This window comes from Thalassophryne amazonica, chromosome 11 (assembly GCF_902500255.1).
Source record: "Thalassophryne amazonica chromosome 11, fThaAma1.1, whole genome shotgun sequence".
In the NCBI taxonomy this organism is placed as follows: domain Eukaryota; kingdom Metazoa; phylum Chordata; class Actinopteri; order Batrachoidiformes; family Batrachoididae; genus Thalassophryne; species Thalassophryne amazonica.
The window spans coordinates 62998891-63021041 of record NC_047113.1 but is presented as its reverse complement, the minus strand read 5'-3'; the positions used below and the strand labels follow the sequence as shown (position 1 = coordinate 63021041).

Here is a 22151-nt window from a genome sequence, read left to right as displayed (position 1 = left end):
TATCTCTAAAATTAGAAAAGTGTGTATGTGTCTGTAAGTGTCAATGCTGCAGGGAGAATCACCTATCTCAGCAATAACCTTCATGTCTCTGAGTCCTCTGTCTTTGAGACCAGGTGATGAGATCATGGAATCATGAGGTGTTTGACAATGTCAATATCTTTCCAGGAAAACAATGGTCCTCCTCTATAGGATACTGGTCTTACTGTATGGTTGTGACACTTGGATGGTAACCAGTGACGTAAGGCAACAAGTGGAGGTCTTTGGTACGAGTTGTTTTTCATTGTATCAAATAAGTGGTTACTTCAGGAGACTCAGATGAGAGGTATCTCCTGCGCTGTGAGGGAATGCCAGTTGTGACATTTTGGCCATGTGGCATATTTTTCTGGGCATGATCCAGCTCATAGTTCATCAGTCTTGAGGCTGCCAGCCATTGGAGATTGGCAAGGGGATGCCCATGTTTCACCTGGTTGCAGCGGGTGTTTGGTGACCATTTCTTTGCCAGGTGGCTGTTATCCTCACAACACGTCATGCAGTTTTCACAAGAGGTATAAACAACAAATACGAGGTCTGTCCATAAAGTATAGGTCCTTTTAATTTTTTTCAAAAACTATATGGATTTCATTCATATGTTTTAACGTCAGACATGCTTGAACCCTCGTGCGCATGCGTGAGTTTTTCCACGCCTGTTGGTGACGTCATTCGCCTGTGAGCACTCCTTGTGGGAGGAGTCGTCCAGCCCCTCGTCGGAATTCCTTTGTCTGAGAAGTTGCTGAGAGACTGGCGCTTTGTTTGATCAAAATTTTTTCTAAACCTGTGAGACACATCGAAATGGACACGGTTCGAAAAATTAAGCTGGTTTTCAGTGAAAATTTTAACGGCTGATAAGAGATTTTGAGGTGATACTGTCGCTTTAAGGACTTCCCACAGTGCGAGACGTCGCGCAGCGCTCTCAGGCACCATCATCAGCCTGTTTCAAGCTGAAAACCTCCACATTTCAGGCTGTATTGATCCAGGACGTCGTGAGAGAACAGAGAAGTTTCAGAAGAAGTCGGTTTCAGCATTTTATCCGGATATTCCACTGTTAAAGGAGATTTTTTTAATGAAAGACGTGCGGGCGGATTGCAGCGTCGGCTCGCAGCCGCCGCGACGCTCCGCCACAGGAAAAACACCTCCGTTGGAAGCCTTAAGGACAAGTTGGAACATGTCCAGCTGTTAAACAATTTCTCATATACTCACTCCACTGAAAGCCATCAAAAGCCGCCTGGATTTTACAAATGGTTATCAACACGGAGGTGTTTTTCCTGTGCCGCCGCACTGCGCCGGCTGCGTCCCGACGCGCGGACCCGTCTGCACGTCTTTCATTAAAAAAAATCTCCTTTAACAGTGGAATATCCGGATAAAATGCTGAAACCGACTTCTTCTGAAACTTCTCTGTTCTCTCATGACGTCCTGGATCAATACAGCCTGAAATGTGGAGGTTTTCAGCTTGAAACAGGCTGATGACGGCGCCTGGGAGCGCTGCGCGACATCTCGCACCGTGGGAAGTCCTTAAAGCGACAGTATCACCTCAAAATCTCTCATCAGCCGTTAAAATTTTCACTGAAAACCAGCTTAATTTTTCGAACCGCGAATGACGTCACCGACAGGCGTGGAAAAACTCATGCATGCGCACGAGGGTTCAAGCATGTCTGACGTAAAAACATATGAATGAAATCCATATAGTTTTTGAAAAAAATAAAAAGGACCTATACTTTATGGACAGCCCTCGTATATACAGTAGGTCATACCGTGATATGGAAATCTAAAATTAATGTCAATACTAAAAGTACTGTCCGCTGTTACTGATGGTGCTGATGCTCCTTTAGACCGACCCAATTTCTGGTCACACCCATCACCATATAATCCGCTTCACACATCTTGACAGAGATTTTTGTTAAAAGTTCACTGATTATTTTTTTGACACACGCAGTCAAACACACAGGGATGACCATGAGTGCCACCCTTCTGTCAGGTGGCAAAGTTTATTCTTTGTTGTTCCTTTTAATTCATTCTTGCAACTGCTGTAATTCTTATTTACTGCAGAATCCTGGAAGTATTAGTACATTTAAGTATGTTTACATACTCTAAGCCTAGACCTGCAGTATTCTTAAGAAATACATGATTCCTCAACGTTTTCCCTTTTGCATTCCGCTTATTCTTCCTCTGTTTTCTGCATCCTATAATTTGCTGTATAGATCATCAAGATTTTCTTTGTTTTCACTGGCATTTGTTTGTCTTTTTGCAGGATAACTCAAAAAGTACTGAAAAATTTGAGTGAACTCTGCTAAGCAGATAAATAATGTTCTGACAAATAACTGATTCTATTTTGGAAATGATCCAGACTATATTCTGGAACTGAGATCCAGAAGAATGTTTGGCACATGGCAGCATTTAACTCAAAAAACTGTGGGTGAATGTTGAAGAAATTTGGTGAGCAAGTGGATAATGTCATAGAAAATGGGGATTTTATTTTGAATTTGGTCCTGAACATATTTTTAGGTCCAGAATCCAGAAGAAATTATAAGCATTTAGGAACATTTAATTTGAAAATGTATTAATAATGAACTTCGATAATGTTTTCTGAGTGGATGAATAATGTTCTTGAGCCAGAACATATTCTAGATCCGGGATCCAGAAAATGGTCAATATATAGCAACACTGAAATCAAAAAAATATATATGAATGGATGTTAATGAAATTTTAGGCGCATGTAGATAATTTCTTATAGGAAACGAGACTTGATGCTAAACTCAAGTTAAAGTGAGTATTTTGGCGGTTGGGAGATGTGTCGCTTTGGCGGAGGAACACACTCTCTGAGTGACTTCTAGTTTCTTCCTTTTAATCCTTCTTCCTCCTCCTCTTCATTTTTCCCCTTTTCCATGGTCAGACTTTACTTTAAGAACACACTCACATTGGCCCGCCTCCAGCGTTCGACGCCTCGGCCCATTGGACGTTAATGTAACATTGCTGTAATCTGAACACTGTATAAACAGCTGCCACTCAAATTCAATTTGAGGCTCCTCAGCCAATGAGGCTCTGCAGACAAAGGGAGGTATTGTGTTGATTTTGAGCTGTAGGGGGTTTGGAGAAGACCACCAACAGAACAGAGTGGCTTCACTTGTCCTTTTTTCATTTGTTTGATGTTCTGCTTGTTTTCTTCGGGTTTGGGATTGGAAAAAAAAACTTTGGTGAAGGGACACACACTCGGCTTTACCACCTCTCTCTCTCTCTCTCTCTCTCTCTCTCTCTCTCTCTCTCTCTCTCTCTCTCTCTCTCTCTCTCTCTCTCTCTCTCTCTCTCTCCCCATCATGTGCCAAACCACTGTCTCTATAGCTGTCTGTCTCCCCTCCAGTATAAACCACTTAGTGGCACATCTCACACGCATATATTCTCCTCAGGGTCAGACAAGGTTGAAAAGGTCACGACCCTAGGTCAAGGCAGGCTCTGGAAATATATGTTTCTCCAAAAATCAATGTTTCTTTCTTGAGTCAAATGGTTTAAACTGTTCTGATTGTTAAATTGTATAATTTAATTCTTGTCCTGGGGCTCAGGACCCACCACAGACTGACCTGTGGCCCACTCCGGGTCTTGACCTGCATATTAACCACGTCACTGTCCAGTGAGAACACAATCAGCCTGTTTAACGTCTGAGAATAACATTTCAAACCAGATCTCTGTAATTTTGTTTTCATTTACTTTGGTCCATTTGCAAACACAACAAAACCAAAAATAATAAAAAAAAAACAACGCGTGGTTGACTGAAATGTTTGGAGTCTGTTTTGTGTCTGGCATTTCCAGTTTGCTCCGTCATGTTTATTCCTCCTTAATTCTGCTGTCTGCTGCAGAATTTGCAAGTAATTTATCATAATGGGAAGCAGACTGAAGTGCTTTCTGTATGTCTGACAGCGTGGAGTCGGTGAACGACGGCCTTTTCCACACAGTCGAGCTGCTGATTCAGAACCGTTCACTCAGCCTGGTGGTGGACAACGGCGCCCCCAAGAGCCTGGGCAAGCTAGCGCGGCTATTGTCCGTGGATCACAACACACAGCTTTACATAGGAGGTACAGTCGTACACACACAGACACACACACACACACGTCTCTGAGAGGAGTTTAAGGATTTTGTTTTTTCATTGATTCATTTGAACATTAATGTGAGCATCTTGGTGTTATTTCTGATCTGTATGTAAATAGTTCATGTAAATGTTTGGAGCGGTCGGCTGGCATGTGTTTTTTGTAAATGAAGACTTTAAAAATTCATCTGGAAAAAAAAGTAAGTCCCTTTGGCTACTCTGTTGTTCTCACTCGGGGTCGCCACAGCAGATCCGAGGTGGATCTGAATGTTGAATTGGCACAAATTTTACCCCAGATGCCCTTTGAACCAGGAACCTTCCGCATTGAAACCAAGCACACTAACCACTTGGCCACTGCCCCCGCAAAAATTAATCTGTGGACTATTTAATTGAATTTGAAAAGCTTTTAACACGGGAAACATACATGTACATTGCCAAAGCAACTTTCCTAATAAAAACATCAAATTAAATCAACTTTATTTATCCGTTATGAACTTCATTTGCAGAGAAAGCGCCAGAACAGAAACAAATAGAACATAGCACATGACCATTCAGAGATTACACTCCAAAGTTTATGAGTTCCATAATACAACCCCTGGCAAAAATTATGGAATCACCGGCCTCGGAGGATGTTCATTCAGTTGTTTAATTTTGTAGAAAAAAAGCAGATCACAGACATGACACAAAACTAAAGTCATTTCAAATGGCAACTTTCTGGCTTTAAGAAACACTATAAGAAATCAAGAAAAAAAGATTGTGGCAGTCAGTAACGGTTACTTTTTTAGACCAAGCAGAGGAAAAAAATATGGAATCACTCAATTCTGAGGAAAAAATTATGGAATCACCCTGTAAATTTTCATCCCCAAAACTAACACCTGCATCATATCAGATCTGCTCATTAGTCTGCATCTAAAAAGGAGTGAACACACCTTGGAGAGCTGTTGCACCAAGTGGACTGACATGAATCATGGCTCCAACACGAGAGATGTCAATTGAAACAAAGGAGAGGATTATCAAACTCTTAAAAGAGAGTAAATCATCACGCAATGTTGCAAAAGATGTTGGTTGTTCACAGTCAGCTGTGTCTAAACTCTGGACCAAATACAAACAACATGGGAAGGTTGTTAAAGGCAAACATACTGGTAGACCAAGGAAGACATCAAAGCGTCAAGACAGAAAACTTAAAGCAATATGTCTCAAAAATCGAAAAATGTACAACAAAACAAATGAGGAACGAATGGGAGGAAACTGGAGTCAACGTCTGTGACCGAACTGTAAGAAACCGCCTAAAGGAAATGGGATTTACATACAGAAAAGCTAAACGAAAGGCATCATTAACACCTAAACAGAAAAAAACAAGGTTACAATGGGCTAAGGAAAAGCAATTGTGGACTGTGGATGACTGGATGAAAGTCATATTCAGTGATGAATCTCGAATCTGCATTGGGCATGGTGATGATGCTGGAACTTTTGTTTGGTGCCTTTCCAATGAGATTTATAAAGATGACTGCCTGAAGAGAACATGTAAATTTCCACAGTCATTGATGATATGGGGCTGCATGTCAGGTAAAGGCACTGGGGAGATGGCTGTCATTACATCATCAATAAATGCTCAAGTTTACGTTGATATTTTGGACAATTGAAAGGATGTTTGGGGATGATGAAATCATTTTTCAAGATGATAATGCATCTTGCCATAGAGCAAAAACTGCAAAAACATTCCTTGCAAAAAGACACATAGGGTCAATGTCAATGAGCAGATCTGATTTGATGCAGGTGTTAATTTGGGGGATGAAAATTTACAGGGTGATTCCATAATTCTTTCCTCAGAATTGAGTGATTCCATATTTTTTTCCTCTGCTTGGTCTAAAAAAGTAACCGTTACTGACTGCCACAATCTTTTTTTTCTTGATTTCTTATAGTGTTTCTTAAAGCCAGCCATTTGAAATGACTTTAGTTTTGTGTCATGTCTGTGATCTGCTTTTTTTCTACAAAATTAAACAACTGAATGAACATCCTCTGAGGCCGGTGATTCCATAATTTTTGCCAGGGGTTGTAAATACATTAAAAACATGAAATAGATTAAAAACAAATGTCAATCATACTAGTCCTCAACTAGAGTTTAGTGTAGCAGTCCACTATTTAACAGGCAAATAGAGGTGGGGAGGAAGCTGGAGGTGGCCCTCTTTGTCCTCAGTGGAAGCGACCTGTACCTGCGCCCTGAGGGGAGCAGAGTATAGTGAGGGTGCAGGTTTTGAGAGGGGTCAGTGGAGATCTGGTTGCCTTTCCTCAGGACTCTGGTGTTGTAGATGGTGGTGAGTGACTGCTGTTCCTGACCAATGATTTTGCTACTAATTTTGATCATTTTATTAAGAGTGTTGCAGTGATTGAGAGTAAGTGAGCCAAACCGGGCGGTGATGTTGAATATGAGGATGGATTCAATGAAACATTTACAGAAAACGGTAAGAATGGACTGCTGAACCTGAAGTTTTTGGAGCTTACGGAGAAAAAAGAGGCGCTGTTGGCATTTTGAAAAAATATACTCAGTATTGAGTTGAAATGTAAATTTATGGTCGATTATGGAGCTGAGATATTTATATGAATGAACCTTTTCAATTATTTCATTGATGACTATGAGTGAAGGTGTGGTGAGGTGGCCATGGTGGAACTTTCAGTCTTGGATACACTAAGATCTAGACAGTTATCCCTACAGCACAATCAAATGAGTCCAGTTCTGTTTGCAGTAGTCCGACTGTGTTTGAGGTGTCCGTGATTACTGTATCATCTGAGTACTTGATGTAGAATATTCCCGGGGTGGTGCTCCTGCAGTTGTTAGTGTACAGAGTGAAGAGAAGTAGAGGTGAACCGGTTGATATTGTCCAAACAGTGCTGAGGTGACCATTCACCCTGAAAGTCTGATCTCTCCCTGTGAGGAAGTAGAGGACCCAGAGGATGAGGTGGGGGTTGTGCGTTCATCTGGAGCAGCCTGTGTCCCATGAGGTGTGTTTGCACAGTGTTAAATAAGAAAAGTCCACAAAGACCAGGCTGACATGGGGCGTGGGCTTGTCCAGGTGGCACCAGATGGCACCATGCAGCAAGGTGAGCACAGCATCATCCACACCTCTGCGCAGCTGGTAAGCAAACTGCTGTGGGTCAGAGTCCACCCCTACATCAGCCTGCAGCTGGACCATGACGGGCCTTTCAAAGCTCTTCATGACCAGTGATGTCAGAGCCACAGGCTGATAGTCGTCGTTGGTGCTAGTGTTGCTCTTCTTCGCCACAGGGCACATGATGGAGGACTTCCAGATTGATGGAATGGAGTGCTCAGCCAGAGAACGGTTGAACAATGAGCAGAAAACTTCAGCAAGATGGCTGCAACAGACTAATCCAGTCCAGGAGCCTTGTTGGGCTTCATCTGCTTCAACGTGTACTCCACATCAGCAGGCCGCAACAGCAGGTCCTCTGCAATGAGCTCCTCCCTCTCCTTGGTGTAATCACACTGATCAAACCTGCAGTAAAAGTTGTTAAGATCCTCAGCCATGTGGACAGACACCTCTGCAGGAAGTCCAGATGAGGTGGAGTTGGAGGGGAGCCAAGCATCCTTGGACTTTCGGTTGTTAAAAAGCCTCTCCACCTTGTCTTTATACACTCTTTTAGCTGTCTTTGTTTCTTCATTCAGTCTGTTTTGAATGAGTTCACCTTCCTGTTTGTTTCCTGAGTTAAATGCTATTTTCTTTTCATTCAGAGTTGTTTTGAGTGATTTGGTTATGCAGGGCTTTTTGTTCGAAAACACTTGAACTGTTTTTACAGGAACCAACATCTCAGCACAGAAGGAGATGTATGATGTTACTATATCAGTGGCCTCCTCTAAGGTGTTGCCCTCTGTAAACACCTCCCACAGTGTACAGTCAAAACAGCCCTGATGTGTCTCCTGCACTACACTGTCCCACTGCTGGACCTTTCTCTTGACTACAGCCTCTCTCTGTAGTTTAGTGCAGTATAATGGGACTAGGTTGACAACATTGTGGTCTGCAGTACTGAGTGGTGGTTTCTTATAAGCTCTGTATGCGTCTTTGACATTGCCATAGCAGAGGTCGATTGTTTTATCGCCCCTGGTGGCACAGGTCACATATTGATGGTAAGTAGGGAGCATCTTATTCAGCCTGCAGCCATTAAAATCCCCAAGAGCAAACACAAGAGAGTCAGGAGAGGCAATCTCGGGTTTGTACGCGCAAGACGCAACGGCCTCCGATGTATGCGTCACATTATCCGATGGAGGGATATACACAAGCACTAGTGTGAGCTGACCAAACTCACGGAGGAGGTATTTGGTCTAAAAGTTAACGCGAGCAGTTCCACATTAGTTGTACATCTAGAGTCTATGACAGTGGCCGTCCTACTCCATGCCTGATTGACATACACACAGACCCCACCTCTGTGCCTCTTCTAGCTACTCACAGTATCCCGGTCCAGACGTACGGGAGTCCCAAAGCCACTGAGGGAGAGCTGTGAGTCCACGATGGTGCTGTCAAGCCAGGTCTCCGTGACGCAGCTCAGACTAGCGTCCTTATATGCCCACTGGCATGAGATGTTGGTGTGTAGCTCGTCCACTTTATTGCGGAGTGACCGGACATTGGCGAGCAGGATAGAGGGTAACAGTGGACACTTGGATGTGCAGGAGAGATACTTCCACCTCTGCCTCATGCCACATCTAAATTAAAAGTAAAAATAACAATCATTTTAAGTATTTAATACTTAATAATGCGTGTATTTATTCAGAATGAGCAAGTCAGAGAAAACTTTAAGATTTCTGTAAAATTCACTTTTATAGTTGACATAAAAGAGTCATTTTAGGGGAAAAAAAACCTGATCTAAGCTCAGTATTTTTCTTTTGTGATGATTACTATGCATATGGCCCAATAGTTTTCTTTCTTTCTTATTTGTCAAAGCACACATTTCCAGCTCAACTTTTTTCTTTATTGTCAAGACACCAGACAAGTAGTGCTGTAGTGTTGCCGTACCTAGCTATCCAAAATGGCAGACCAGCTGACACATGCACACAGTATAGATCTTGCAAACAACATGAAGAAGACAGTGCACGTGCGCAAAGGTCTGAAGTTCATGCTGTATTCACCGGAAACTGGGAACTCTGAAAATCTGATTTACGTACAACTTGGGAAAAACACTTCAAATAAAGCTGCAATAAAACTTTAGGCTCCTTACTGACTCATTTTGGAAACCAAATAAAAATGTAATTAGCAGGTTAACTGACAGAGCAGGCCTAAGTTAGCGTCGTCTAATCCATCCAACAAATATCCAACAAAACTCATTTAAAAGACATCTTCTCAATAGAATCTCTGGTCACCTGTGTTTATTATCTGTTGCTGTGTTTTGTTTTGTTTTTTTACTTTGGGTTTCTTTAGGTTTAATGATTGTTGTATGTTTTTTTGGGGGGCAGCATGGTGGCTTAGTGGTTAGCATTGCTGCCTCACAGCGAGAAGGTCATGGGTTTGATTCCCACCTGTGGCCTTTCTGTGTGGAGTTTGCATGTTCTCCCCGTGTTTGCGTGGGTTTCCTCCGGGTGCTCCGGTTTCCTTCCACATCCAAAGACATGCAGGTTAGGTGGATTGGAATCTTTAAATTGTCCATAGGTGTGCGAGTGGGTGTGAATGTGTTTGTTTGTGGCTCTGCGACAGACTGGCGTCCTGTCCTGGGTGTACCCCTCCTCGCACTCTATGACTCCTGGGATGGGCTCCAGCCCCCCACGACCCTTGATTGGACTAAGCGGTTGAAGATGAGTGTGTGTGTGTGTTTTTTTTTTTCTTTTGGTCTTAACTGGGGGTATACCACACATCATTGGCTCTATCATGGTAACAAAAACATATGTTGTATTTCACAGTTTCCCAAAACGGTGTTTGATGTTTATGACATCATCCCAGAAAGTGTGTGAAGGCATCTTGTCACAGTAATTTGAGCTCACATGGATCAAAATTCTAAATTGTTTCCAGATTAGATGAAATTTGATCAATTACAAATCTTTTATTTGAATACTATGAAACAAAATGAAAGTCACATTAAAGAAACTCCTCTTTATGAGTTACAGTAAATGGTTAAAAAATTATTGCACCTCTGTTATTGTTAACTTTCAATTTTCTTATTTTCTTTAATATACTTCATTCACTAAATCCATCTTTTACACCCCTCTTCCTAACTTTTTCCTTTTCATACTTTTCCAGGCGTGCAGTCCCAGGTTGTGGCCTCTAGTCTGCGTCCTGGTCTGGATCGGTACCCTCAGGCTTTTAGTGGCTGCATCCACAATGTCCGAATCAACGGGGAGCCTCAAGACCTGAGTTACCGGGCCAATGATATGGTAACTGGAAGTGAAATGTACATTTTTAGCTATATATATATATATATATATATATATATATATATATATATATATATATATATATATATACACTCAACAAAAATATAAACGCAACACTTTTGGTTTTGCTCCCATTTTGTATGAGATGAACTCAAAGATCTAAAACTTTTTCCACATACACAATATCACCATTTCTCTCAAATATTGTTCACAAACCAGTCTAAATCTGTGATAGTGAGCACTTCTCCTTTGCTGAGATAATCCATCCCACCTCACAGGTGTGCCATATCAAGATGCTGATTAGACACCATGATTAGTGCACAGGTGTGCCTTAGACTGCCCACAATAAAAGGCCACTCTGAAAGGTGCAGTTTTATCACACAGCACAATGCCACAGATGTCGCAAGATTTGAGGGAGCGTGCAGTTGGCATGCTGACAGCAGGAATGTCAACCAGAGCTGTTGCTCGTGTACTGAATGTTCATGTCTCTACCATAAGCTGTCTCCAAAGGCGTTTCAGAGAATTTGGCAGTACATCCAACCAGCCTCACAACCGCAGACCACGTGTAACCACACCAGCCCAGGACCTCCACATCCAGCATGTTCACCTCCAAGATCGTCTGAGACCAGCCACTCGGACAGCTGCTGAAACAATCGGTTTGCATAACCAAAGAATTTCTGCACAAACTGTCAGAAACCGTCTCAGGGAACCTGATCTGCATGCTCGTCATCCTCATCGGGGTCTCGACCTGATTCCAGTTCGTCATCGTAACCGACTTGAGTGGGCAAATGCTCACATTCGCTGGCATTTGGCACGTTGGAGAGGTGTTCTCTTCATGGATGATGCGAAGGAGATGTGTTGCACTGCATGAGGCAAATGGTGGTCACACCAGATACTGACTGGTATCCCCCCCCAATAAAACAAAACTGCACCTTTCAGAGTGGCCTTTTATTGTGGGCAGTCTAAGGCACACCTGTGCACTAATCATGGTGTCTAATCAGCATCTTGGTATGGCACACCTGTGAGGTGGGATGGATTATCTCAGCAAAGGAGAAGTGCTCACTATCACAGATTTCGACTGGTTTGTGAACAATATTTGAGGGAAATGGTGAGATTGTGTATGTGGAAAAAGTTTTAGATCTTTGAGTTCATCTCATACAAAATGGGAGCAAAACCAAAAGTGTTGCGTTTATATTTTTGTTGAGTATATTTTGCAACGCCTACTCCAAGAGAATGTATATCCATACCTTATCTGTTTCAGTAAATTTGTTTGCAAGGGCCACTGCAAACAATTACACTTCATAATTTCTTCAAATTGTACACTTTAATGGTGCAGTGTTAAATTAACACTGCACTGAGAGCATACGGTCCCATTCAGGATAGAGTGAAGTGAACGGTGTCACTGTTAAATCAGCTCCATCCTTGTGCCATATTAACTTAACTGGAGTTGATCTGCTTGATTCTAAGCTATAATAGAGGGGTTTAAGTTGGCCGGAACAGTCCAGACCAGTGTTCTAGGTCCTTCAAGGGGGTGCACACACATTCCTGTCTCTTAAAAAGAAAACACATTTTCCATGCATATCCCTAAAAGTGAAAGCAGCTACTGTTGGCCACAGTGTCTCTCTCTCTCTCTCTCTCTTCAGACAGGAGACTTCTTCGTCATCTCCTTTCTCCTATAGGACTTTTCCACCAACAGGGCATGGGCTCAATTCTAGTTCATGCAGTGAAGTTTGAACTTTTCAGAGCATTCCTATCAAAACTAAAATGGGTCTTAACGTGAAGAATTGGTTTGCATCTATAAGAAAACAAACAAACACTCAGACAAATAAACAAACAGCTTGTTCTTCAGCATAAACCCTGTCTATCCTGACAGCCTTCTTGATTACAATGATTACCTTCCAAACGGGCCAGTTCGCAAGATGGCACCAAGGTTCAAATAACCCTAATGGCTCTGGTTCATAAACCCATTCCCTGGTGGCGAGAGGCAATGTGGGCGTGTCACAGACAGCACACATTTGTTCAGTGGGAGTATTTTGCAGATCAAGCAGGAATCCATAGATGGAGTTCTGTTGCTTATGTCACAGAAATATAAAAATATAGTGCAATGCTAAAATACCCTCAACCGTGTGAGCATGTAATCAATGAAAGCGTGTGTGGAAAGAATGTCACCTTTTCACCCCTTAGAATAGGTCAAGGTTAGCCATCTTTGAACTTGTCCAAGGTCTGTAACCCATGAATGCTCCCTGTGAATTTGAAGACCCTGACAGTAATAGGACTGGAGTTATGCTAAGTGTGTAGAAGAATGTGACCTTTTGACCCCTTAGAATAGGTTAAGTTTACCCATCTTTGAACTTGTCCAAGGTCTGTGTCCCAAGAATGCTCCCTGTGAATTTAAAGACTCAGGCAGTAATAAGACTGGACTTATGCTGAGCAGACAGACGGACGGACAGATGCAAAGGCTTCGCAATACCCGATGCCATATTTTGGCCTCAGGTAATGAGGTGTTTCAGCACTTACAGTGAGGAAATTTCTACACACAGTCAGAGTTCAGGTGGCATAATGGCTGAACGACTAACCTCTAGACCACGGTTTGATTCCAAATGTGACTGCTTCAGGCTGCTTGTCTGGCTCCTTGGACAAGACGCTTCATCTGCCTTGTCCTAGTCCACCCAGCTCTAAATAGGTATAGACCTTGGCTGTGGAAGTAACCTGTGATGGACTGTGGTCCCATCCGGGGATACGCAGATGTTTTCCATGAAACCTCAACAATATATCACTTTTAAAGGTGGATTATATACAGATTTTTATAAAATACGACCTCTTTACTTCAACATTAATGGTACTGATTTGTTGCTTTATTTTGATTGATGACAATTTTGGATGTTAGTTATATTACATGGAGTATTGACACAAGCACTCAGGCCACCTGACATTAACACAGCTGTGGAAACCAGTTGAGGAGTCCAGAAAATACTTTTTTCTTCTTTTCAGCACAATATCTCTTTATAGTCAGAACTCATCTTCTTGTCGACCACACTTAGTGATTTTCTCTACAGATGTTAACTTACATTCATATGAGAAAAAAAATGACAATAGATCAACTGGTTTGGAAGTCCCAGCTCCATAAAATAAGAAGATGAAGAAAACAGAAGTTGAAAAATGAGTTTCAATGTGATATCCCATTGAGAAAGTATTGGAAACTCTAAATGGATATCAGTTCCTGAAACGAACAAATTCCGTGCACATCTGTGTCAAACATCCGTCATCCAATATGCAAACACACACAGTGGGTAAAATAAGTATTGAACATATCATTTTCTCCATAAATATATTTCTAAAGGTGCTATTGACATGACATTTTCAAAAGATGTCCATAACAACCCAAGTAATCCACACATACAATGAAATCAAACCAAACCATAGATGTCCTTAAATTATGTATGACAATGTGAAATGACACAGGGAAAAACTATTGAACACCCGAAGAAAGGGAGGTGCAAAAAACATGGAAAGCCAAGACACCAACTGAAATCTACAGTTGTATTCAAAAGATTGGGCACCCCTGATGATTTTCATGATTTTCCTTTATAAATCATTGGTTGTTTGGAGCGGAAATTTCAGTTAGATATATCATATAGCAGATAAACACAGTGATATTTGAGAAGTGAAATGAAGTTTATAGGATTTACAGAAAGTGTGCAATAATTCTTTAAACAAAATTAGGCAGGTGCATAAATTTGGGCACACCAACAGAAAAAATACATCAATATTTAGTAGATCCTCCTTTTGCAGAAATAACAGCCTCTAAACGCTTCCTATAGCTTCCAATGAGAGTCGATTCTGGCTGAAGGTATTTTGAACCATTGTTCTTTACAAAAGATCTCAGGTTTGTTGGTTTCCGAGCATGGACAGCCTGCTTAAAATCACACTAAAGATTTTCAGTAATATTCAGGTCAGGGGACTGAAATGGCCATTCCAGAACATTTTACTTGTTCCTCTGCATGAATGCCGTAGCAGATTTTGAGCAGTGTTTAGGGCCACTGTCTTGTTGAAAGTTCCAGCCCCGTCACAACTTCAACTTTGTCACTGATTCATGAATGTTGTTCTCAAGAATCTGCTGATATTGACTGGAATCCATGTGACCCTCAACTTTAACAAGATTCCCAGTACCTGCACTGGCCACACAGCCCCACATCATGATAAAACCACCTCCAAATTTTACTGTAGGTAGCAACTGTTTTTCTTGGAATGCTGTGTTCTTTTTCTGCCATGCATACCGCCCCTTGTTATGTCTAAATAACTCAATTTTAGTTTCATCAGTCCACAGCGCCTTATTGCAAAATGAAGCTGGCTTGTCCAAATGTGCTTTAGCATACCTCAAGCAACTCTGTTTGTGGCGTGTACGTAGAAAAGTCTTCCTCGGTGTTACAGCATCTCCTTGTGCAAAGTGCGCTGTATAGCTGAAAGATGCACAGAGACACTATCTGCAGCAAGATCATGTTGTCGGTCTTTGGAGCAGGTCTGTGGGTTGACTATGACTGTTCTCACCATCCATCGCTTCAGCTTATCTGAGATTTTTCTTGGCCTGCCACTTCGAGCCTTAACTAGTACTGTGCCCGCGGTCTTCCATTTCCTCACTATGTTCCTCACAGTGGAAACTGACAGCTGAAATCTCTGTGATAGCTTTTTGTATCCTTCCCCTAAACCATGTTGTACAGTCTTTGTTTTCAGGTCATTTGAGAGTTGGGGCAGGGACAATGTCCCAAGTGACAAAAATTCTTGTTAAAATTGTCCATCTTTTATTCCATGCTCAAAAGAACTGTTGCAGACAGTTGCCTGTAACATCTAGTGTGACATCACAGCTCTCATCACTCAAACTCCCAGCTTGCCCTGCAAAATCTGAATCCATCAAATATACTTATAAATTGCAACACATGGAGCCTCATGGGAAATGTATTGAATGTGCGATTTAGAAATTTACAGTGATTACGGTATTATTCCAAATATAAGACAACGCTGATTATAAGATGACCTACTCCTTCAAGACATTTAGGGGAAACAGATTTTCTGAACACCAGATATTCTTTTTATAAAGACAACATTTTTATTAAAAACTAGAGCATTGCACTCGTAGAGCATAAACCACCACCAACACTACATTCCAATTCCATAAATTTTTGCCTTGGAAAAAATTGTCAAGCTCAAAGTCCAGTTAGAAATGGATTTTCATAGGATAAAATATAATACAAAATGTAGATCAAAAGGGCTTTTCAATGTTAAAATCAAATATCCACTAAATCTGTAATACAAATCAGATGTGGATCATAGTCTATTCATTGAGAGTGCCAGTTTGCACCTCATTGTCACAAATGAGAGTGATTGAAGCACTTTTGATTGAGATATAATGCAAAATGTACACCAAATGGGCTTTTCAATATTAAAGTAAAATGTCCACAAAATCCACAATCCACATCAGATCTGGATCAAACTTTGTCAGACGATAGCGAGTGCCAGTCTGCACCTCACTTTCAAATATGTGAGTGAATGGGACATGTTTGATTAAGATATAATGTAAAATATACATTAAGTTGGGTTTACAAAGTTAAATAGCCACAAAATCTGTAATCTGGATCAGATTCGGATCACACTTTGTCAGTCTATAAAGGATACCATCATTCATAACACTTTCAAATATGAATGACATTTGATCTTTTTTGACAAAGTTATGAATTCATTCAGTCTTAAAGGATGGGGATTTTTCCAATTTTCTAAGATTTTTTTCCTGACTTTGACCTTTGATCTATGACCTTGATAATTGAATCAGTTCTTGCCTATCAGGATATGAATCTTCAGTAAAAATTTGATAACGGTATATATGAAAAATTGTGGGTTACAGGCTGTGCACAGACAGACAAACAAGCAAACAAACTTTGTTGACGGAGGTAATAATGCTTAGGGCCCTGTCCCACCTGGGAGAGGATTAATTGCGCATGAATTGAGTACACAAATTGCGGGCGTTCGTTGTTGTCCGCAACAAAAATGGCCAAAAATAACAAATGTCCCAGTATGAATTACGGATATATTAATAATATATAGAGAATATATGATGAACAATCACGGTTATATAACGCATGTACTGAGGAAACTGATCCGACACATTGAGATTATCACGGCAATATTACGGGTGTATTATGAATGCATTGCGCACGTGTTGCGCGTGCACGGCATCTGCGTTGCCCATCATAAAAGAAGCGCACTCGGGCCATCGGCATCACTATTCACACCAACAATACAGGCTCTGGAGCCTTTGCTGGACTTGGACAAGTTGATCAGAGTGTTGTCATGCGAGGATTAACTGTTCATGAGTTTGGGGAGCGGGAGGGGGAAGCCGCTGGGGGTGTGAGACGGTGTTTTGCTTTTTTGGGGGGGTTTTTTGAGAGTGTCACAGAAAACAGACTTCAGCGTGAGTTGTGGGTAAACAGCAACTCTTCCTTTTGCTGATGTTAAATAAAAGTCCTGGATTGCAGCATCTATTACGTCTTTGTGGATCTACACAGCCAGGTATGTCTGACTGGCAGGTATGTCGCTTTCTGCCACATATAGTACTTTGGGTTTACGTGATGTGTTTGTTATGCATTCACAGATTGTCCGCAGATCAGCTGCAAAGCAGATGTAATAAAAACACTTTGTTTGTGGCCAATTTGTATGCGTTTGCTACAACATATTTTAGTTTGTGATGTGGACATGATGGGCACGGAATATATCTGTTTTACACACTGTCCCAGTCCGCTGTCAAGCCACAAATCCCCATCAGTTGCGAATATCAGCGGTTAACGGCAGATTTACAGCGCATAGAGTGAGTATGTATTGTGTATGAATTGAGTATGTATTGAGTATGTAAGGCGGATGTCATCCGCATTCAGATTTTTGAACAGCTCAAAAATCCTGGCTGTGGACATGCGTGCCTCTGCAGATGATCACGAGCGTGTTCGGATGACGGCCAACTCATACAGGCATGTTACACGGATATTGCGGATGTTTGGCGAATATGGGCCAATTTTGTGCGCAATCTATACGCAAATCCTCCTAAATGCCAGTGGGACAGGGCCCTTAACTCAATTCATACACAATACATACTCACTCTATGCACTGTATATCTGCCGTTAACTGCTGATATCCGGGGATTTGCGGCTTGGCAGCAGACCGGGACAGTGTGTAAAACAGATATATATCGTGCCCATCATGTCCACATCACAAACTAAAATATGTTGTAGCGACTGCATACAGATTGGCCACGAATAAAGCGTTTTTATTACATCTGCTTTGCAGCTGATTTGCGGACAATCTGTGAATGCATAACAAACATGTCACGTAAACCCAAAGTGTGGCAGAAAGCGACATACCTGCCAGTCAGTGTCGGTCCGGCTGTGTAAATCCACAAAGACGTAATAGCTGCTGCAATCCAGAACTTTTATTTAACACCAACAAAAGGAAGAGTTGCTGTTTACCCACAACTCACGCTGAAAAAAAAACACCATCTCACACCCCGAGCAGCTTCCCACCTCCCGCTTCCTAACCCTCACATGACAACACTTTGTGATCAACTTGTCCAAGTCCAGCAAATGCTCCAGAGCCTGTATTGTTGGTGTGAATAGTGATGCCGACGGCCCGAGTGCGCTTCTTTTATGACCGCAATGCAGATGCCGTGCACGCGCAACACGTACGCAATGCATTCATAATACACCCGTAATACTGCCGTGATAATCTCAATGTGTCGGATCAGTTTCCTCACTACATGCGTTATATAACCGTGATTGTTCATCATATATTCGCTATACGTGGGCTGTCCGTAAAGTATCGGTCCTTTTCATTTTTTTTTAAACTATATGGATTTCATTCATATGTTTTTACGCTCTTTATCCGGTAATCACAAGAGCTGGACATCAGCCATTTTCCAGCAGATTTCACTTTTAACCAGAGATTTTGTTGTGGAACGCCTCGCGGAGGCTTCGCGCGTCACGACCGATTCGCTTGATGAGCGAGACAAAGAACACCTCCGTTTCGGCGTGTCAGAGGACAAGTTTGGACATGCCTAGCTCGGCTTTCAATGCTTACCAGTCCAGTAAGTATCAGAGAAATTGTGGAGAGCTAGACATGTCCAAACTTGTCCACTGACACGCCGAAACGGAGGTGTTCTTTGTCTCGCTCATCAAGCGAATCGGTCGTGACGCGCGAAGCCTCCGCGCGGCGTTCCACGACAAAATCTCTGGTTAAAAGTGAAATCTGCCGGAAAATGGCTGATGTCCAGCTCTTGTGATTACTGGAGAAAGAGCGCACGACGTCTCGTATCCACAGAGCCATCCGTTTAGAAATGATACGGTGTTTTGTGCAGCGTTGTCGCAGCTCGGAGCGCGGTGCGCCAAGCGTCCTTAAAGGGGTCCTTAAAGCAACAGTTAACAGTCCTTATTCTCTGTGAAGTCCGCAAAATTTTCACTGAAAGCCAGATAAATTTTTCGAATGGTTTCCAGGTGCCAATTTCTAAGAGCTTCTGAAAAAAATCTGATGGAAAAAAAGTCTTTTTCATTCCGCCATTTCCAGACAATGAAATTCTGACAAGGAGGCGGGACCACTCCTTCCCAAGGCGTGCTCACAGGCGAATGACGTCACCGACAGGCGTGGAAAAACTCACGCATGCGCACGAGGGTTCAAACTTGCCTGACGTAAAAACATATGAATGAAATCCATATAGTTTTTAAAAAAAATAAAAAGGACCGATACTTTATGGACAGCCCACGTATATTATTAATATATCTGTAATTCATACTGGGACATTTGTCATTTTTGGCAATTTTTGTTGCGGACGACAATGAATGCCCATAATTTGTATACTCAATTCATGCGCAATTAATCCTCTCCCCAGTGGGACACGGCACTAAATGCCAGTGGGACAGGGCCCTTAGCAACATACATTTTATGGGCTGCCTCTTTATTTTTCTCATTCATTTGGATGCATCTGCTGTTAGATCCATGGCAAGCTTTACTGACTACCTTTTTTGAAGATGGCCTTTTTGTGCTTATCATCTTCCAACATTGCACTCATCACACAATAGTTCTTGGCTGCTTGAGAGATGGTTGATGACTCTGTTGTGTCTGTCACCAATTTAAAGTGTGCATCATAACTTCTCAGTTGCTCCGTCACTGTGTTCAGATAGCCTTTGTTCAGGCAGAAAACCCTCTACATGATGTGCTTTATCCTTGTGATTTCATTAAAAAAAATTTAATAACAAGTTTACAGTGCATCGGTGATTAAAAAACATACACACAGAGCGCTCGCCAGCAACATTTAGACTTCGTCCAACTGCTTCCTTAAAAAGTTTTCCTAGTCTTGTGGAGCACATTCATTTCACAGGTATTTGGTGCCACCTAGTGTTGTGGATGTATTGACATATACAGTTCTAGACTCGGAAATATGATGACCCCTTTCTTTCAGATGTATTTCCATGTGAAAAACATCGTCAAATTTAGAACAAGGTTTGCATTAAAAGACTTTAAGACATTAAAAGACCCAACTTTCTTGCTCTGTGTCACCAGGGTGACGGCGTCCTTTCAGGCTGTCATTCCTGCAGTGTGTGTGCCCAGGGCGCTTGCAGGGAGGGAGGGGAGATGGGGGTGACATGTGACTGCCCTCCTGGACGTACTGGTGCGCTGTGCGATCAGACTACAACCCAAAGTTCTTGTCAGGTGAACAGGTAAGAGGCTGTGCAGCAATGTGTATAAACTTGCCTGCACTTATACAAAGGCACACATTTCCTTCAGGTGAAGATCTATATGAATGACACCCTGATGTGTGTGTGTGTGTGTGTGTGTGTGTGTGTGTGTGTGTGTGTGTGTGTGTGTGTGTGTGTGTGTGTGTGTGTGTGTGTGTGTGTGTGTGTGTGTGTGTGTGTGTGTGTGTGTGTGTGTAATTTGCCTAGGTGTACCCAAACTGTAAGGTATTTCTTAAGCTATACCTATACTATTTGTGCATCTCTTATTGAATCTATTAATTGTAGCTTTGAATCTTGGTTGATTTCTGATTGATGGCAGTCTAAGAGCAGATAGTATCTCTAAAAGCCTGTATTCACCTCCTCCAACTTGTTTTCTGGTTTTGTTTCAGGTGTGTTCATGGTACATGTGTGCCAAAGGGTCAGTCCTATAGCTGCCAGTGTAATGAAGGCTTCCAGGGTCAGTACTGTGATCGACGGCAGGAGCCTCCAGCCTGTAGGGGGCGGCGGTGCGGACATGGGGAGTGTCAAGTCTCAGAAGGAGGACAACCTGTCTGCCACTGTCAGCCAGGTTACACTGGATTATCCTGTGACACAGGTAAAATTAAAGCAGATAGAAACACAGACTACAAGTATTCTTACAGGTTGTGCCAAATTAAATTCAACAGTTGTGCCAAAATGTTTCTATCACCTCTAGTGGCTAATTGCAGTATTGACCCCTCATCTTGCATGCATCCCGATAAAGCATACATAGCTTGAAACAAAACCTTAAAGTACACAAACAATATTTTTTCCAAAGATTACTTACCTCGTCGCGAAAACCATCTTCTGAATAATTTAATTTCAACAAGCTAACTTGTGTTTTCACATCTCCAGAGCTGACTTGTCAAGGCGAGATGGTGAGGGAGCAGCTGAAGCGTCATCACCCCCTGAAAACGTGCATATCCACAACTAAGATTCCCCGAATGGATTGCCCACGCTCCTGCCAAGCTGCAGCACCCCCTGGTGTCTGTTGCGGTACCACAAAAAGCCGAAGAAGGAAGGTGGTTTTCCGATGCACCGACGGCACCTCGTACTCAGAGGAGATGGAAACCGGTCTGGAATGTGGGTGCTCGACGTGCCCGTTGTAACAGCATACTAATTTGTTAGTTTGTTATGCAACACCCACCGCTGCCATTGTGTGTGTTCTACACATCAACGTCGCACCGCCACTTCAGAAGTTTCACACATTTAGTTCAACCTCTTCCAATTTCCTGAAGGGAGAATCCACAAGCAAAAAAATGGGACACGTGCGTGTTTTGTGACAGAGAAAATATATTGTAAGATAAATGAGATAAAACATAGAACTTATTTTTATGATGGATTTTTTTTTCTTTCGAGATGATGAATGGACTGAGTTTGTTTGTTTTTTGCTATGTTGAATATATAATGTGTTATATAGTATGAAAAGCTATTTTGTACCTTGTAAGGAAAAAACATACACACTCAAATAGATTAACATTCCTTAAAAGTATATGAATTTATATGTATGTATAAATCTATATAAATATATACTCTAACCCTACGAACTTTATATTTTGTAAGTGTATTTGCATGATGTTGATGAGTGGGAGGAGTTGGACACTGAAAGAAGAGGAGCTGTGCGGTCATTTCAAAGTCACCGTCAGGAAGCAATCCTAAGGTCCACCGAGATAGGAAAAGGTGGGCACTCCTCTGCTGCCTCTTCTCTTGGAGGCTTAAAAAATACTGTACGTGCCTTGCAAACCTGCTTCATTATCTAATGGACATCATCCTCACATGTGATAAGACTCTCTCCACAGAGACGATTTAACAGGTTGTTCTAATGTTGTGTTCTTTGGGTTGCTGTTGTACATCACACTTGGAGCTTTGCCGGATAATGGCTAAT

At 42.0% G+C, this 22151-nt stretch overlaps 1 protein-coding gene across 1 annotated transcript in view; it reads left to right on the top strand.

Annotated features, from left to right (window-relative positions):
- slit3 (slit homolog 3 (Drosophila)) overlaps nucleotides 1–22151 on the top strand; it is a 713397-nt gene extending 691246 nt beyond the window's left edge. The window contains exons 34-38 of the mRNA XM_034181986.1: nucleotides 3946–4100; nucleotides 10348–10481; nucleotides 20073–20230; nucleotides 20638–20843; nucleotides 21122–22151. Coding sequence (XP_034037877.1) covers nucleotides 3946–4100; nucleotides 10348–10481; nucleotides 20073–20230; nucleotides 20638–20843; nucleotides 21122–21375 — 907 coding nt within the window. The 3' untranslated portion in view covers nucleotides 21376–22151. The remainder of the gene's footprint in view (nucleotides 1–3945; nucleotides 4101–10347; nucleotides 10482–20072; nucleotides 20231–20637; nucleotides 20844–21121) is intronic.